We start from the raw sequence: 20,678 nt of genomic DNA, 5'->3' as shown, positions 1-20,678 counted from the left end.
CATCAGATTGGATTCTGCTAGACAATAAATCATCGATCTATTGGCGTATCGGACATTCCACAGGCACATACGTTATTGATTAAGAGATAGCACCAATCAAAAGGTGCCAAAGTCATGGACAACGACATTCACCTATTCGCTGATATCTCATAAGTACTGAGACCGCGACATGTTTCTCAAGATCCTCGTCTACGAAATCTACTGTGCTTTTGACATGGAAGACAGTAATGCTAATGGAAAATCATCATATACAGTGTAATCTCCGTCTCCTTTCATTGTCCTAGCAACTATACGCAATGTCACGAAAATGTTCATTACGTAAATCTAATCGAAATCTTTCATTAATTGGAGTGCTGGCAGATTACGAGAAGTAAACACCACGTTATCTTCCTGAAGCACGAATTCAGTCCGACGGCCATCGGTCCCACCTGAGTTCACAACTGCTTCCCTGACAATGTTGGTGCATGTGCTCTTCGCAGCCGTCTTAGCTGTGGGTTCTGCACAGACTCCAGCTAACACGTTTCCGGATGGATTTCTTTTCGGTTGCGCAACAGCTGCCTACCAGGTAGAAGGGGCATGGAACGAGGATGGTGAGTTAACATTAACGGAACACACACTACTACTAATACAGGGTGAATGAAGACTAACGTGAGAAGTACAATCTCAGCAACTGACTGAATAGACACTTAAACACTCTTTTGCATTGTGATAATTGGTAGGTGAGAACGAATGTGAAACCCATACACACTGCAACTGACCGTATTTGCTTAAATTTTAATTTTATTTGCGATTATTGGCGAGTGTAAGAACACATTTGCAGCCACTGACGGCACATTCCTCATATTTCATCTTTACTTATAAAGTGTAGGCTAATACAAGAACACGATTATAGCAACCACATACGTGACTGACTTTTTCCCTTCACTACCACATTCCAAGGAACATATTCGAAACCACTGACTAAACACGAGGCCTATTCCGAAAGTAATGTCCGATCGGTCGCAAAATGGAAACCACCCTGAAAATCAAAAATGTTTTATTTACAACATTTAGCTACACTTTCCAGCTACTTCTGTATAAAGTCGCCGCTCCGATTTAAACATTTGCCGTAGCGTTGTACCAACTATCCAATACCATCGTCGTAGAAGGAAGTCGCCTGAGCTTCCTGCCAATTCTCCACGCTGGTGTACAGCTCGCTGTCTGTGCCAGAACGTTGTTTTCATAGCTAGGGGTTCACGTGAGCAAAGATGAAACTCAGGGAGAGTCAATTGCGGGCTCCATTGTGGTTGATCAAACACTTTCCATCGGAAACGCTGCAGGAGCATCTGCATTGCCCCTTCAGAGTGCGGCCGAGAATTGTCACGCAGAAGGAAACTTGAAACTTCTCCTTTGTACGTAAAGAATGGCAGTGCTGGAAAAACTCTTACGTTATTTGATTTTCAAACAGCTGAACAAAACTCAACGTACTCAGACAGTTTTCTCTTTACTTATTGTGATCATCACTAAACTGACACACAATATTTGAGCGCAACGCAATCTGACTTTCAATAATCCTTACAAAAGAATGGCCCTGACTAGCAGTAACTTATACCTTTCGTGAATCACTTGCCTCACAAAAATCTTCGTAACTCGAACTACTGCAATACAGCGAGCGCCAATACTGCCAGCTTATTAAAAGTTTCTAACTACTGAAGGCACTAACTACTGATAAGCATAGTTAGCAAATGAAAGATTTTGATAGAGAACAAACAATGTATTTACCTTAATAGCGTTCAAAAGTCATTTTGGAAATTTGTTTAATTGGATGTCACTAGTATATATATATATATATATATATATATATATATATATATATACAGGGTGAGTCACCTAACATTACCGCTGGATATATTTCGTAAACCACATCAAATACTGACGAATCGATTCCACAGACCGAACGTGAGGAGAGGGGCTAGTATAATTGGTTAATACAAACCATAAAAAAATGCACGGAAGTATGTTTTTTAACACAAACCTACGTTTTTTTAAAATGGAACCCCGATAGTTTTGTTAGCACATCTGAACATTTAAACAAATACGTAATCAGTGCCGTTTGTTGCATTGTAAAATGTTAATTACATCCGGAGATATTGTAACCTAAAGTTGACGCTTGAGTACCACTCCTCCGCTGTTCGATCGTGTGTATCGGAGAGCACCGAATTACGTAGGGATCCAAAGGGAACGGTGATAGACCTTAGGTACAGAAGAGACTGGAACAGCACATTACGTCCACATGCTAAGACCTTTTTATTGGTCTTTTTCACTGACGCACATGTACATTACCATGAGGGGTGAGGTACACGTACACACGTGGTTTCCGTTTTCAATTACGGAGTGGAATAGAGTGTGTCCCGACATGTCAGGCCAATAGATGTTCAATGTGGTGGCCATCATTTGCTGCACACAGTTGCAATCTCTGGCGTAATGAAAGTCGTACACGCCGCAGTACATCTGGTGTAATGTCACCGCAGGCTGCCACAATACGTTGTTTCATATTCTCTGGGGTTGTAGGCACATCACGGTACACATTCTCCTTTAACGTACCACACAGAAAGAAGTCCAGAGGTGTAAGATCAGGAGAACGGGCTGGCCAATTTATGCATCCTCCACGTCATGGTAATGTATATGTGCGTCAGTGAAAAAGACCAATAAAAAGGTCTTAGCATGTGGACGTAATGTGCTGTTCCAGTCTCTTCTGTACCTAAGGTCCATCACCGTTCCCTTTGGATCCCTACGTAATTCGGTGCTCTCCGATACACACGATCGAACAGCGGAGGAGTGGTACTCAAGCGTCAACTTTAGGTTACAATATCTCCGGATGTAATTAACATTTTACAATGCAACAAATGGCACTGATTACGTATTTGTTTATATGTTCAGATGTGCTAACAAAACTAACGTGGTTCCATTTTAAAAAACGTAGGTTTGTGTTAAAAAACATACTTCCGAGCATTTTTGTATGGTTTGTATTAAACAATTACACTAGCCCCTCTCCTCACGTTCGGTCTGTGGAATCGGTTCGTCAGTATTTGATGTGGTTTACGAAATATATCCAGCGGTAACGTTAGGTGACTCACCCTATATATATATATATATATATATATATATATATATATATATATATATATATATATATATATATATATGCATCTCTCTCCCCACATCCACCACTGCTGGCTGTTCACATCCAACTGCCCAACACTAACGAATATTCCAACAATGAGGCCAACCAGCCACAGACTGCACACAGCACAGTCAGCGATTTTCATACAGCGAACTACGTGGCGTCACCAACATAAAAACCTAAACAGCCTACTTACAAACTTTTGACAGTTATGTTATGTGGGCAGCATGACATCAGGCGAGATGTCCCACCAGGCCTTCATACTATTCTTTTAAGCATCTTTACGTGCTCACTGTTCGCTCAGTAGTGAGAAGAGCGACATGACGCGATCGACAGGCATACTAGAGACTCTGCCCAACACGTCTGAGCAAAGCTTCATCGGATTTTGAATGTGGTTTCCATTTTGCACCCCGTCCGACCTTATTTTCAGAATAGCCCTCGTAAATCCTTCATTATAGATCATCCATTGTTCCTCGCTATAACCTTATGTGCGTTAGGAATAGTGAGGGAAACAAACATTCAGCAACTGACTGTGAAGGTAAGCGAACTTTCTTATTCATGTATAGAGTGGAAATGGAAAACGTTTTACGTGGCATCGTTTTCACAAAACGCGTTTTCAACACTATTTATGTAACGTCTGCTTTGAAAATTAAGAATGACTGTGCTGGTAAACTTCTACGTTGTTTGATTTTCAAACAGCTTAGCAAAACTGAACGTAATCAGACATTTCTCTCTTTACTCATTCTGATCATCACTAAACTGACACACAATATTTTTTTTAGCGCAACGCAATCTGACTTTCAATAATTCCTGACTAACAGTAACCTATACCTTTCATGAATCACTTACCTCACAAAAATCTTCGTTACTCGAACTACTAAAATACAGCGAGCGCCAATACTGCCAGCTAAATAAAAAATTCTAACTACTGACGGCACAAACTACTGATAGGCATAGTTAGCAAATGAAAGATTTTGATAGAGAACAAACAATGTATTTACCTTAATAATGTTCAAAATTTGTAAAGATGGATATATATATATATATATATATATATATATATATATATATATATATATATATATATCAGTTCATGACATCCATCTTTACAAATTTCCTTTTTCTGGCGGACACACGTCCAGATCGTCCGCTTATAGTAACCTCTCAAAACTCTGCCATCTCTCTCTTCACATCCACCACTGCTGGCGGCTCACCTCCAACTGCCCAACGCTACGCGCTGTTCACATCCAACTGCCCAACACTATACACGTGAATATTCCAACAATGAGTCCAACCAGCCACAGACTGCACACAGCGCAGTCAGCGATTTTCTTACAGGGCACTACGTGGCATTACCAACATAAAACCCTAAACAGCCTACTTACATTGTGTTCTTGATGCTCTGTTGTATGTCCCTAGACTTAATCTACATCTACATCTACACCTACATTTATGCTCCGCAAGCCACCCAACGGTGTGTGGCGGAGGGCACTTTACGTGCCACTGTCATTACCTCCATTTCCTGTTCCAGTCGCGTATGGTTCGCGGGAAGAACGACTGTCTGAAAGCCTCTGTGCGCGCTCTAATCTCTCTAAATTTTACATTAGTGATCTCCTCGGGAGGTATAAGTAGGGGGAAGCAATATATTCGATACCTCATCCAGAAACGCACCCTCTCGAAACCTGGCGAGCAAGCTACACCGCGATGCAGAGCGCCTCTCTTGCAGAGTCCGCCACTTGAGTTTGTTAAACATCTCCGTAACGCTATCACGGTTACCAAATAACCCTGTGACGAAACGCGCCGCTCTTCTTTGAATCTTCTCTATCTCCTCCGTCAACCCGATCTGGTACGGATCCCACACTGATGAGCAATACTCAAGTATAGGTCGAACGAGTGTTTTGTAAGCCACCTCCTTTGTTGATGGACTACATTTTCTAAGGACTCTCCCAATGAATCTCAACCTGGTACCCGCCTTACCAACAATTAATTTTATATGATCATTCCACTTCAAATCGTTCCGCACGCATACTCCCAGATATTTTACAGAAGTAACTGCTACCAGTGTTTGTTCCGCTATCATATAATCATACAATAAAGGATCCTTCTTTCTATGTATTCGCAATACATTACATTTGTCTATGTTAAGGGTCAGTTGCCACTCCCTGCACCAAGTGCCTATCCGCTGCAGATCTTCCTGCATTTCGCTACAATTTTCTAATGCTGCAACTTCTCTGTATACTACAGCATCATCCGCGAAAAGCCGCATGGAACTTCCGACACTATCTACTAGGTCATTTATATATATTGTGAAAAGCAATGGTCCCATAACACTCCCCTGTGGCACACCAGAGGTTACTTTAACGTCTGTAGACGTCTCTCCGTTGATAACAACATGCTGTGTCCTGTTTGCTAAAAACTCTTCAATCCAGCCACACAGCTGGTCTGATATTCCGTAGGCTCTTACTTTGTTTATCAGGCGATAGTGCGGAACTGTATCGAACGCCTTCCGGAAGTCAAGAAAAATAGCATCTACCTGGGAGCCTGTATCTAATATTTTCTGGGTCTCATGAACAAATAAAGCGAGTTGGGTATAACACGATCGCGGTTTCCGGAATCCATGTTGATTCCTACATAGTAGATTCTGAGTTTCCAAAAACGACATGATATTCGAGCAAAAAACATGTTCTAAAATTCTACAACAGATCGACGTCAGAGATATAGGTCTATAGTTTTGCGCATCTGCTCGACGACCCTTCTTGAAGACTGGGACTACCTGTGCTCTTTTCCAATCATTTGGAACCTTCCGTTCCTCTAGAGACTTGCGGTACACGGCTGTTAGAAGGGGGGCAAGTTCTTTCGCGTACTCTGTGTAGAATCGAATTGGTATCCCGTCAGGTCCAGTGGACTTTCCTCTGTTGAGTGATTCCAGTTGCTTTTCTATTCCTTGGAGACTTATTTCGATGTCAGCCATTTTTTCGTTTGTGCGAGGATTTAGAGAAGGAACTGCAGTGCGGTCTTCCTCTGTGAAACAGCTTTGGAAAAAGGTGTTTAGTATTTCAGCTTTACGCTTGTCATCGTCTGTTTCAATGCCATCATCATCCCGGAGTGTCTGGATATGCTGTTTCGAGCCACTTACTGATTTAACGTAAGACCAGAACTTCCTAGGATTTTCTGTCAAGTCGGTACATAGAATTTTACTTTCGAATTCACTGAACGCTTCACGCATAGCCCTCCTTACGCTAACTTTGACATCGTTTAGCTTCTGTTTGTCTGAGAGGTTTTGGCTGCGTTTAAACTTGCAGTGAAGCTCTCTTTGCTTTCGCAGTAGTTTCCTAACTTTGTTGTTGTACCACGATGGGTTTTTCCCGTCCCTCACAGTTTTACTCGGCACGTACCTGTCTAAAACGCATTTTACGGTTGCCTTGAACTTTTTCCATAAACACTCAACATTGTCAGTGTCGGAACAGAAATTTTCGTTTTGATCTATTAGGTAGTCTGAAATCTGCCTTCTATTACTCTTGCTAAACAGATAAACCTTCCGCCCTTTTTTTATATTCCTATTAACTTCCAAATTCAGGGATGCTGCAACGGCCTTATGATCACTGATTCCCTGTTCTGCACTTACAGAGTCGAAAAGTTCGGGTCTGTTTGTTACCAGTAGGTCCAAGATGTTATCTCCACGAGTCGGTTCTCTGTTTAATTGCTCGAGGTAATTTTCGGATAGTGCACTCAGTATAATGTCACTCGATGCTCTGTCCCTACCACCCGTCCTAAACATCTGAGTGTCCCAGTCTGTATCTGGTAAATTGAAATCTCCACCTAAGACTATAACATGCTGAGAAAATTTATGTGAAATGTATTCCAAATTTTCTCTCAGTTGTTCTGCCACTAATGCTGCTGAGTCGGGGAGTCGGTAAAAGGAGCCAATTATTAACCTAGCTCGGTGCCAGACAATGGAGAAAATCTTAGTATAAGGGGCGGTCAGACGAGAACGAGACAGCTAAAATGTTTATTATTTCGAAAGTATTCGCCATAACCGTTGAGACATTTATCAATTTGAGACAGACGCTCAGTGCCTTCATGGAAAAATGTTTGTGGTTGCCTAAGGTACCACGATTGTACCCAGGTGTGCACCTTCTTGTCCGAAGCAAATCGATGGCCACGAACGTCTTTTTTTAGGGCTCCAAAAATATGAAATAGTGTCGGGAGAAATCGGGTCTGTATGGAGAATCTATAAGGGCTTCCCAGCGAAACTACAGTAGCATAGTCGAAGCACCCTTAGCAACATGTGCACGCGGCTATAAGAGGCGGTTTTCCAAAAGTACAGCTTTGAAACTTGCGTCTGCACCGGTTGTTTGTCACTCGTTCCGGTCCACTGGACCCAGCCAGCCGCTGTAGTCGAGCGGTTCTAGGCGCTTCAGTCCGGAACCATGCTGCTGCTACGGTAGCAGATTCGAATCCTACCTCGGGCATGGACGTGTGTGATGTCCTTAGGTTAGTTAGGTCTAAGTAGTTCTAAGTCTAGGGGACTGATGATCTCAGATGTGAAGTCCCATAGTGCTTAGAGCCATTTTGAACCACTGGAGCCACTTAAGGCTCAAGCGCGAAGTGCCCTACTGTGCAGTGGAGTGACAACCAGAGCCCTCCTATTCGCGAGATGCTGAATACGAAGGAAGAGGAGGGGGAAGTGGTCACTTCTGCCGTAAGTGTTTTGAAATCTCATTCGAGAACAGTCATGTAAGTCTACGCTAAAATACTACAAAAATACTAAGCAATATGAGTACGTAATGTGTCAACCTCACACACAGATACGCTATATTAAAGGCATTTTCGTGTTCACAATCTGCAGCTATATATATGCCTCAAAATCAGAATTAATGAACCTAATGAAATGAAGAATAATTATGAAATGAAGTTAATGATTTTCAATTTACAATTTAATCAAGGCAATTACGTTGAAGAATAGCCCATCTGCCAGAAATGTACTTCATTTTAAAAAAAAGCGTACAACAGCGATGTTAGTAATTAGCGCATTGTCGCACTGTACAGTACAGTATTTAACACGATAGCTTATTTAGTACAGAGTTTGCAAGAAGCTGGTGTTTTATGAACTAACCATCGGCCCTACGAGTGCTTCCTGTTCTTTTCCCAAGCAAGCCAGATCAACAGCTGCAGGGAGACCCCATGAAACTACCAAATCACCTTAGTGAACTAACTGCGCGCATAAAGGGAACGCATTCTTTCTTGCAAGATTTGATCGTGGCCGTAATCGCTAGTTTTTGATGAAAGAACCCGTTGCAGTCAATGTAAAAAGGTTCCCCTACCAGTTACCAAACGAAATTCATAGATCTGGCAAGACAATTTATTCAATAAATTAATTATTTGAGTGACACAAAAGTGAATTAATACAGAATAGCACAGTGTCGCCACCAGAGGAAGTCGCTGGACAATTAGTATCCGAATGTCGGATATGGCACTACATTTAAGTTCATAAATTGATAATTTTTTGAGTACAAAAACGAAACAGAGGGCAAAACCCACAATTAGAATATTAGGGAAAAGAAAGTCACCTACATTTAGCATCAACATCTTAGCGGCTATCTCCGCCCTTTATTAATAACGTGAGTAACTATTCGATCAGTTACACTCACAAGAAGAGAAAGGGAATGAGAATGCTCATGCTGCGCTCTGAACTTGCGCACTGCATAGATACTAGCAATCCCCGTGAATTTAAGCGTTCTAATAAAAAATCCCTCTCCACGCTTCTGTGCCAGTCTCTCGCGTTGCACTGCCGTCTTGCCACTGTCGGATTGCGCACGTGGCGACCGACGACTCGGCTCTGAGCTCCGCCAGCGTATCGCGTATTTTAGTTGTGATCAGGGCTGCCCCTACAGCTGTGCTTCTTGCAGACTCAGCGCTTCGTCGTAGCAGATGCCGTTCCGAGAGAAAAGCAATAAGACGCAAAACTCAAAAGGCTAGGTCACTTGCCGTCCCGGAATGGGCAACCTACAGTTCATAACACTTCGTGCAAACCTGACGTCATTTTGACGTCACCCGTTGTATCGAAGACGAAAACAGCTGTCTGTCGACTTTTATCATCGTTCGATTCACAACACACGAGTCGAAAATGACGTTCAAAACAGTAACGTTCACCTCAAGGAGAGGGAACTGGAGAATATGCGTTTTCTTTACTGCTGGATACGTTAACCTCGAAGTTACGTCGTTTATAACTACGTGAAGTAATGCATTCATGTACACTAGACTGTGGATAAGGAAGAAATTAAATTTTGTTGGCAAGAAGTAACTATAAAACTTACTGAAAAAGTACTTCTTCTGATACGGAAAGTAAGACGAATTATTGATTTACAAGACAGAAAGAAAAGCTGAAGCCAGCCAGCACTGAATCTAATAATGCGTACATTCAACGGTATTCAACAAGGTGTCTCAACAAAATAAGCTTACTTTTAGAAATGAAAAACCAGTTTCACGAGATGGTTTATAATTAGAAACGGTGGGTAGCCACTACAGCAGACGAATTAAACCAATAACTTATTTATGTCCAACGAATAAATGCTGTTTCAAAACAGTAGAACGTTGAGGATCTCTCGGTAACGCGTCGATATTGGTCAAATTCGTTGTAACAAAATTACGAAAAACGTCTTATTGGTGGCTGAAGACGTGTTTTAATTGAAGACATTTTTGTCTGGCAAAGAAGTGTCCTAAAAGAATTAGCTCGTAAATTTTCTTTTATAATTGATAAACGGCTGAGACTAAGTTACGTTTCAATTTTTTTGCAAACGTGTCAGGCTTTTCTGTACTTTTTATTCTGAGTGGTAGCTTGTTTTACCAGATGGTCAATGTGTTTTGAATATTTAGGCGTATTTGTGCGTTTTATATTTAATTTATAAGTTATTGACAATAACAATTCATTCTGAGAGAGAGGCTATTATATTTACATAACATCAAATATTACAGAACGTACTTCTATTAACTGAATAAGCTAGTCCCAGAACATTTTAGAAACGTGAAGGTAAAAAAAAAAAAAAAATGTTTAGATATGACAGGATACGAACGTGCTGCAAAGCTACACTACACTCCGACACTCAATGCTTATGAACATTATACTACGATGAACTAGTGAAGTTTTGTTTCCTGTACTGTAACTTACATCTAATGAAGGCTTTAACCGCCAATGCGTCATTACGTGACGTTTAATATAACAAATTGTACCAAGAATGATTTGTTTTTATAAAATCTTCAATGTTCCATTGCCCTGGAACGGCATACTTGCATACACGCAAGTTATGTTGCAAAATTACGGAATCCAAAATAATGTTGCCCAACCGGCCAGCACCGAATGTTAACGAAAATTTGTAAGTGTGTGTGGCGTCAAAATAGCGTCACGTTCTAACAAACACTTGTGAACTGTAGATTACCCTCCCAGAATAAGAGTGGCCAGATCTCGCCTATTTGTCTTCCTACCTAAACTTAGAGCAGTGCTCACGTCTCTCCCTCACGGCCAATCCTAGGCCAGCCCCGAAACGCTCTTCTAGTTACAGCAAATTACAATGAACTTTTGCCTCCCACCAGAATTGTAACTGTGAACCAACCAGTCATCAACCGGACGGCTGGCTCGATTCCTACGCTATGGTGGTCGTTCGCCCTGGTCGTAAGATTTTTGGAAATAGGAACGGGAAATTTTAAATGTGTACATTCGCACGGAAGGCTCTGAGTCTGTATCCCCCAGAGTATTCGCGAGACGACATTATTTCGATTAGCGAACGGTGTTCCGCTACCTTCGAGCAGAATGTCTTCTCTTCAGGTCAGCTGTCACCCACTCGCTCTGGTTAATGGGAATGGCTCGCCCTCGTCCTGCCCCTCTGCTCAGGTACACTATTGTGTGGACCGCATTTTGCGGAAACTCGGATCACAAGTCCACTTTTGTTTCCCCAATAAGCGGCTTACCCATGGTCCAGTGAGCGCCAAACTCTTCGTGTCTGGCGCGGAGGGCGCCTGCCGAAAGATGTTATGAAGGTCCACCTGTATCAGACCCACGCAAAACGCGAGCTCAGAGGATCCCACACGTAGCTCCAGAAACCGCTCTCACATGCAGAAATGTTAGATAGAAAAAGAATATAGTACTGAAAACATAGAGGAGGTTGTAATCAGGATAAAACTAACTACAGCACCCTTTGAATCCTAAAACCATTCACGTTTCATGTTATCATTAAAACTACTTACACGTTATGCTGTTCTACGTTAATTGAAAAATATGAGGAAAAGGCCAAGACTAGGCCAACGACTCACAAGTCTACTGTCTTCTAATTGGTTTTGGTAAAAGTGAATTTCAACACAGTTATGTAATTCCAGAGATTTTGTGGCACTTTTATCAGATAGCGTTTATGTAAGCATACCATTTGCATTGTTCAGGATTACAATACAGACACATACGATGTTAAAAAATAGGATTGGTTTGTTTCTTGGTTCATGTGTGTGAGGTGACCAAATGGCTCGGTCAAAGAGTAGAAAACCAATCCAATTTAATTCACAATATAAAACCTCTTAACACAAGTTACATCGCAATGGCGGCAACCACATTGCAGTACTTTCGCATCTGTCTCAGGCCTGTTGCGTTGCTCTTGAGTTTTGTGTTGTCTATTTCGGTAACTACATGTTACAGGATTTTGCAATGTTTAAGAGAAACAAAAGTAATACTCAAATATTCTTGTGCAGTGTGGAGCAGACGACATGCTGTTGATCAAAAGATCTATGTAACAAAAAAATGTTAGCCATCTGAAGATGGTAACCCGAAAATGATTATGGCACTAAAATAAAACATTTCAAAAGTGTTTGTGGCTGGTTGCGTCATTCAGCAACAGTCATTAACAGCCGCGGAGTTCACAAGATCCAACATGGATAAAATAGTATCAAAATTAATTCGGATTAGATGTCGAATGTACTATATGTGTGTGTGATTTATTGGGACTGACGACTGAAACAATAACAAGTAGAAAATGTTTCTGAAATACCTCCAAAATATTGTCGGGTTCACCAAGTATATTGCAAATTTTAGTTGCACAGAAGGGGATAACATCAACCTAATCAAACCAAGGATGCTGACTCTGATGCCTGACGTCGCTAAATGGAGATGGTATTAGGCTTTTAACGTGTTATTAGCCGTATGTCCATACTACTCATTCAACCCTACTTTCATTCCTCCCGCCCACGACTCCCCATCCGGCGGTCAGCTTGCCAACAGCCGAAAATTACATCACAGCAGTACACAATACTCAATTACCGAATCTCTCCCTGACCAAGGAGCTGACCTTTAATATTTCGATTAAAGTTCTAATACAGCTTTGAAATTAATTTCTGACTCAAGGCGAGCTGCACAGTGTAATTGAATTTTAGTGAGGGTAAAGCCTCTAGCGAAATGTAGTCCGCTGTTATTGACCTAGTCAGAAGCGACAAGGGATGTTTGTAGGGAAACACGTCGATGCGGAGGCTAAAAGCAATTTACTGTGTGGGAACAGTTAGACTCTCGCGGAGAAATGTATTGTACATTAATAAAATTAATCACTACATGACTGAATGATGTGGGAAGGCCTTACACTAAGATTTGTTTAAAGTGACTGTAAGTTGTGGTTTCCCCCCCATGAACCATGGACCTTGCCGTTGGTGGGGAGGCTTGCGTGCCTCAGCGATACAGATAGCCGCACCGTAGGTACAACCACAACGGAGGGGTATCAGTTGAGAGGCCAGACAAACGAGTGGTTCCTGAAGAGGGGCAGCAGCCTTTTCAGTAGTTGCAAGGGCAACAGTCTGGATGATTGACTGATCTGGCCTTGTAACAATAACCAAAACAGCCTTGCTGTGCTGGTACAGCGAACGGCTGAAAGCAAGGGGAAACTACGGCCGTAATTTTTCCCGAGGGCATGCAGCTTTACTGTATGATTAAATGATGATGGCGTCCTCTTGGGTAAAATATTCCGGAGGTAAAATAGTCCCCCATTCGGATCTCCGGGCGGGGACTACTCAAGAGGATGTCGTTATCAGGAGAAAGAAAACTGGCGTTCTACGGATCGGAGCGTGGAATGTCAGATCCCTTAATCGGGCAGGTAGGTTAGAAAATTTAAAAAGGGAAATGGATAGGTTAAAGTTAGATATAGTGGGAATTAGTGAAGTTCGGTGGCAGGAGGAACAAGACTTCTGGTCAGGTGACTACAGGGTTATAAACACAAAGTCAAATAGGGGTAATGCAGGAGTAGGTTTAATAATGAGTAGGAAAATAGGAGTGCGGGTAAGCTACTACAAACAGCATAGTGAACGCATTATTGTGGCCAAGATAGATACGAAGCCCACACCTACTACAGTAGTACAAGTTTATATGCCAACTAGTTCTGCAGATGACGAAGAAATTGAAGAAATGTATGATGAAATAAAAGAAATTATTCAGATAGTGAAGGGAGACGAAAAGTTAATAGTCATGGGTGACTGGAATTCGACAGTAGGAAAAGGGAGAGAAGGAAACGTAGTAGGTGAATATGGATTGGGGCTAAGAAATGAAAGAGGGAGCCGCCTGGTAGAATTTTGCACAGAGCACAACTTAATCATAGCTAACACTTGGTTTAAGAATCATGATAGAAGGTTGTATACATGGAAGAACCCTGGAGATACTAAAAGGTATCAGATAGATTATATAATGGTAAGACAGAGATTTAGGAACCAGGTTTTAAATTGTAAGACATTTCCAGGGGCAGATGTGGACTCTGACCACAATCTATTGGTTATGACCTGTAGATTAAAATTGAAGAAACTGCAAAAAGGTGGGAATTTAAGGAGATGGGACCTGGATAAACTGAAAGAAGCAGAGGTTGTAGAGAGTTTCAGGGAGAGCATAAGGGAACAATTGAAAGGAATGGGGGAAAGAAATACAGTTGAAGAAGAATGGGTAGCTTTGAGGGATGAAGTAGTGAAGGCAGCAGAGGATCAAGTAGGTAAAAACACGAAGGCTAGTAGAAATCCTTGGGTAACAGAAGAAATATTGAATTTAATTGATGAAAGGAGAAAATATAAAAATGCAGTAAGTGAAGCAGGCAAAAAGGAATACAAACGTCTCAAAAATGAGATCGACAGGAAGTGCAAAATGGCTAAGCAGGGATGGCTAGAGGACAAATGTAAGGATATAGAGGCTTATCTCACTAGGGGTAAGATAGATACTGCCTACAGGAAAATTAAACAGACCTTTGGAGATAAGAGAACCACTTGTATGAACATCAAGAGCTCAGATGGAAACCCAGTTCTAAGCAAAGAAGGGAAAGCAGAAAGGTGGAAGGAGTATATAGAGGGTCTATACAAGGGCGATGAACTTGAGGACAATATTATGGAAATGGAAGAGGATGTAGATGAAGACGAAATGGGAGATACGATACTGCGTGAAGAGCACTGAAGAGCGTGAAGAGCACTGAAAGACCTGATTCGAAACAAGGTCCCCGGAGTAGACAACATTCCATTGGAACTACTGACGGCCTTGGGAGAGCCAGTCCTGACAAAACTCTACCATCTGGTGAGCAAGATGTATGAGACAGGCGAAATACCCTCAGACTTCAAGAAGAATATAATAATTCCAATCCCAAAGAAAGCAGGTGTTGACAGATGTGAAAATTACCGAACAATCAGTTTAATAAGCCACAGCTGCAAAATACTAACACGAATTCTTTACAGACGAATGGAAAAACTGGTAGAAGCCGACCTCGGGTAAGATCAGTTCGGATTCCGTAGAAATGTTGGAACACGTGAGGCAATACTAACCTTACGACTTATCTTAGAAGAAAGATTAAGGAAAGGCAAACCTACGTTTCTAGCATTTGTAGACTTAGAGAAAGCTTTTGACAGTGTTGAATGGAATACTCTCTTTCAAATTCTAAAGGTGGCAGGGGTAAAATACAGGGAGCGAAAGGCTATTTACAATTTGTACAGAAAGCAGATGGCAGTTATAAGAGTCGAGGGACATGAAAGGGAAGCAGTGGTTAAGAAGGGAGTAAGACAGGGTTGTAGCCTCTCCCCGATGTTATTCAATCTGTATATTGAGCAAGCAGTAAAGGAAACAAAAGAAAAATTCGGAGTAGGTATTAAAATCCATGGAGAAGAAATAAAAACGTTGAGGTTCGCCGATGACATTGTAATTCTGTCAGAGACAGCAAAGGACTTGGAAGAGCAGTTAAATGGAATGGATGGTGTCTTGAAGGGAGGATATAAGATGAACATCAACAAAAGCAAAACGAGGATAATGGAATGTAGTCGAATTAAGTCGGGTGATGTTGAGGGTATTAGATTGGGAAATGAGACACTTAAAGTAGTAAAGGAGTTTTGCTATTTGGGGAGCAAAATAACTGATGATGGTCGAAGTAGAGAGGATATAAAATGTAGACTGGCAATGGCAAGGAAAGCGTTTCTGAAGAAGAGAAATTTGTTAACATCGAGTATAGATTTAAGTGTCAGGAAGTGATTTCTGAAAGTATTTGTATGGAGTGTAGCCATGTATGGAAGTGAAACATGGACGGTAAATAGTTTGGACAAGAAGAGAATAGAAGCTTTCGAAATGTGGTGCTACAGAAGGATGCTGAAGATTAGATGGGTAGATCACATAACTAATGAGGAAGTATTGAATAGGATTGGGGAGAAGAGAAGTTTGTGGCACAATTTGACCAGAAGGAGGGATCGGTTGGTAGGACATGTTCTGAGGCATCAAGGGATCACCAATTTAGTATTGGAGGGCAGCGTGGAGGGTAAAAATCGTAGGGGGAGACCAAGAGATGAATACACTAAGCAGATTCAGAAGGATGTAGGTTGCAGTAGGTACTGGGAGATGAAGAAGCTTGCACAGGATAGAGTAGCATGGAGAGCTGCATCAAACCAGTCTCAGGACTGAAGACCATAACAACAACAAGTTGTGGTTCTGCGGATACATTTATGTTGTGAGGACTGTTTTGATTGAAAGCTAGGCAACAACCTGAAAAGGAGAGAAGAGTTACATAAATAGCGCGCTGTTTAAAAAAGGTGTCACATTTACCTAGCCGGCCGCGGTGGTCTAGCGGTTCTGGCGCTGCAGTCCGGAACCGCGGGACTGCTACGGTCGCAGGTTCGAATCCTGCCTCGGGGATGGGTGTGTGTGATGTCCTTAGGTTAGTTAGGTTTAAGTAGTTCTAAGTTCTAGGGGACTTATGACCTAAGATGTTGAGTCCCATAGTGCTCAGAGCCATTTGAACCATTTACCTAAAGGAGGTAGTATTGGTCAAAACAAGTTAATCTTATTATATGCCAGAAACCAATAACTGTTGAGATACGGGTCAATCTGTCCTCTCATTGCCATCTGTCTGTTACGTAGAAGTAAGCACTATAGGCAGTGCTGTATTTGTTTACATCCTGTCACATCCTTCAGTCACCATTCGCAGTGAATCATGCACCCTTTCAGATATACCTGGCTTCATTCGGACTGCGTCACATGCATTGATCACACTCCTGCAGCATCTGGACATTGAAGATGCATTGGGAATACACCAATGCCTTTAAGTATCCTCGCAGTCAGAAATCCAGCGTATTCAGGTCTGGTGAACGGGCAGACCATGCTACCGGACCGGCTCGACAAACACATCACCCTGAAGCATTGCGGTGACCTATAGTCGCGTTATCCGCAGAAAATGGGCTGCTGCCGCGTCGTTCATAGACAGTAGTCGTTGTCTTGCTATAATGGTACCCCGGTAAGGATTGTAACTCATTGCGCAGAAATACTGTTAATCACACAGATGAAATTAGTGTATTGCTAATTCCTGCTCATATTCCGATACTGGGATGGTCCTTATGTGACACCTCCCTGACTGCACGAGGATTTGCATATGTCTACAAGAGCATATTGCGGTAATTTACTATGCTGTCTCTTGGGGATCCTGCTTACACCATTGAAAACTACACATTACTCGTCATAAGCCAAGTCCAGGAAAAAACCGTTCCTGAGCTACTGGCAGAAAAAGGTATCCAGTCAGCGACGAGCGAGCGAAAGCGTGTACAATTAAATCAACTTAATCCGACTAACAGCTTTTTTTTGCTAAAGAGCATAGTTATTGTTTATATTGGTTCTAGATATATACGAGGGTTATTTTTTGTTCAAAGTTCTATCGGTTGCAAAATGCAAATCACAGTGAAAATCAATAATGCTTTATTTGCAACATTTAGCTACACCTTTTAGCTACTTCTGCTCATAGTCACCACTTCGACTTACATCGGCATCTACATCTGCGTAGATATCCCGCAAGCCACTGTCCGATGTGCGGCGGAGGGTACCTTGTACCACTAGTAGTCACATCCTTTCATGTTCCACTCGCAAACAGAGCGAGGAAAAAATGACTGTCTATATGCCTCCGTATAAGCCCTAATTTTTTGTATCTTATCTTCTCGGTCCTTACGCGCAATGTATGTTGGCCGCTGTAGAACTATTCGGCAATCAGCTAAAAATGCCAGTTCTCTAAATTTTCAGAATAGTGTTTCTCGAAAAGAATGTCGTTTTCCCTCCAGGGATTCCCATTTGAGTTCCCAAGCATCTCCGCAACACTTAAGCGTAGCTCAAACCTACTGGTAACAAATCTGGCAGACCGCCTCTGAATTGCTTCGATGTTTCCCTTCAGTGCGACGTGGTGCGGATCCCAAACACTCGAGCGGTACTCAAGAACAGGTCGCATCAGCGTCCTACATGCGGCCTCCTTTGCAGGTGTTCCGCTCTTTCGTAAAATTCTCTCAATAAATCAAAGTCGACCATTCGCCTTTCCTACCACAATTCTCACATGCTCGTTCAATTTCATATCTCTTTGAAATGTGACGCCCAGATATTTAAATAACTTAACTGTTTCAAGCATGACACTAGTAACACTGTACCCGAACATTACAGGTTTGATCTTCCTACTCATCCGCATTAACTAACATTTTTCCACATTTAAGGCTAGCTGTCATTCATCACACTGGAAATTTTGTCATCTTGTGTCTTCCTACAGTCACTCAACTTCGACACGTTACCGTACACCACAGCACCACCAGCAAACAACCGCAGATTGCTGCCCACCCTGTGCGTCAAATCATTTACGTATATAGAGAACAACAGCGCTCCTATTACACTAGCCGCGCGGGATTAGACGAGCGGTCTAGGGCGCTGCAGTCATGGACTGTGCGGCTGGTCCCGGCGGAGGTTCGAGTCCTCCTTCGGGCATCGGTGTGTGTGTTTGTCCTTGGGTAATTTAGTTTAAGTAGTGTGTAAGCTTAGGGACTGATGACCTTAGCAGTTAAGTCCCCTAAGATTTCACACACATTTGAACATTTGATCACACTTCCCTGGAGCACTCATGACGATACCCTTGTCTCTTATGAACACTCGCCGTCGAGGAGAACGTACTAGATTCTGTTACTAACCAAGTCTCGAGCCACTCACATATCTATGTATTCCCTGTGATCGTACTTTCGTTAACAACTTGCAATGGTTCAAAAATGGCTCTGAGCACTATGGAACTCAACTGCTGAGGTCATTAGTCCCCTAGAACTTAGAACTAGTTAAACCTAACTAACCTAAGGACATCACAAACATCCATGCCCGAGGCAAGATTCGAACCTGCGACCGTAGCGGTCTTGCGGTTCCAGACTGCAGCGCCTTTAACCGCATGGCCACTTCGGCCGGCTCAACTTGCAATGGGGCACCGTGTCAAACGCCTTCCGGAAGTCTAGAAATATGGCATCTGCCTGTTGCCCTTCATCCATAGTTCCCAGTATATAATGTGAAAAAAGGGCAAGCGGAGTTTCGCACGCGCTGTCAAAAACCAATGCAGTATCAACTTTCCAGTTTCCCTCGTCATAGTGGACAGCCGTCTGCGCTTTCCGCTAATTCTCCACGCCGGTCTGCAGCTCGTCTGTGCCAAAATGCTGTCCCCATAGCCTGCGGTTGACGTAATCAGAGGGACGAAAATCAGATGTAGCCAAGTACAAGTACTGGAGCGCTTTTGTAGCACCTGCAGTGTGCGATCGTGCTTTGTCATAAAGGACAATGGCTGTTGATAACATTCCTATTCGCTTGGTCCAAATTTACCTTCGTAGAAGATATTCTCGAATCGTCCGACCCACACGCCGAACAAGATCATCAGTTGACGCTCGCTTCCTTCCCTGGCCTGCTACGTCACGGACGTCTGTAAGTCCTGTTTCAAAGTTTCCAAGACGATTTCATCACTAGGCTGTCACGCATAACAGCTACGTTATGTGGACTGCAAGAAGTCAGGCAGAACGTCTCAGCACGAAGAAAGCTAATGCCAGCACACACTTCACACTTGGCGGGAGGCTCGTTGTTTTAGGAATCTTTACGTACTCAATTTGCGGCGCTCAAAACTGAAAACTGCTACGTGATGCGATCGACGGACTTCCTAGAGTTGCTGCTCAACACTTATCCGTGCGAAGCTTCATCAAATTTTCACTGCAGTTTTAATTTCGCGACCGACTGAACCTTGAAAAGAAAAAAAAAGTCCTCGGTTCTAAGCTGAACAGTCAAAGCCAAGCAGACACGATTTTTCTGTGATGTTTAGTGCGTTATACTCGACCATTAAATCGACTCCGCTAGAAAACCCGCATTGTTACTGAATTGTTAAAATAACAAGATGCACTCTGGAGAAATCACCGTAGTAAGGTGCTCGACATGTGGTGCTGTAAAATGGAATGTTAATAACGAAATCTAACATCAGAAAGAACGATATTTTGCTGCTGTATGGAGTGCACGAATGACCTTTAATCCTAACAAGTAGCTGAGTAACTCTACGCTAAGACTCAGATGAAAAAAGCACATTTATTTTCTGAAATCACACTTTTTACTTTAATTTATTAAGGATTTTGGAACATATGCTGTGTTCGAATATTATGAAATATTTCAAAGAAAACTATTTGTTGATACATATCCAGCACGGATTCAGAAAATATCATTCTTATGAATCACAACTGCCTCTATATTCACATGAAATAAGAGCGCTATCGGCACGGAATATCCAGTTGATTCCATATTTGTAGGTTTCCAAAAGGCTTCTGAAACTATTCCCACAAGAGTTCGTGGTAACCGACGGGAATTCATGGAATGAATCGCTTGTGAAATCTGGGGTTCCTCTACGAAGTGTCATAGGTCCTCTATCATTTAGACAACATGAGTAGCCCTCGTAGATTGCTTGCGGATGATAAAGTTGGTTACCATCCCGTAATCTCGTCAGAAGATCAGTACAAATGAAAAAATGATTTACGCACGATATATGCATGGAATGAAAAGTGGCAGTTGAACATGAACAATAAAACGTGAGAACACTTACATGTGAGTACTAAAAAAATTCGTTAAATTTCAGTTGAACGATAAATCAAATAAATTCAAAGATTGTCGATTAGAACAAAATACCAATGGGTTAAAATTACGAATAATTGAAATTGGAGCCATCACACAGAAAATGTTTTG

General features: G+C 42.1%; 1 protein-coding gene across 1 annotated transcript in view; it reads left to right on the top strand.

Annotated features, from left to right (window-relative positions):
• The first annotated feature begins 452 nt into the window (after positions 1 to 452).
• The window catches only part of LOC126094571 (myrosinase 1-like), an 84,447-nt gene continuing 64,221 nt past the window's right edge, over positions 453 to 20,678 (top strand). Inside the window, exon 1 of the mRNA XM_049909037.1 lies at positions 453 to 590. Within this exon, the coding sequence (XP_049764994.1) occupies positions 455 to 590 (136 nt within the window). The 5' untranslated portion in view covers positions 453 to 454. The remainder of the gene's footprint in view (positions 591 to 20,678) is intronic.

This window comes from Schistocerca cancellata, chromosome 8 (assembly GCF_023864275.1).
Source record: "Schistocerca cancellata isolate TAMUIC-IGC-003103 chromosome 8, iqSchCanc2.1, whole genome shotgun sequence".
Lineage (NCBI taxonomy): Eukaryota > Metazoa > Arthropoda > Insecta > Orthoptera > Acrididae > Schistocerca > Schistocerca cancellata.
This window is presented reverse-complemented; position numbering and strand designations above follow the sequence as displayed.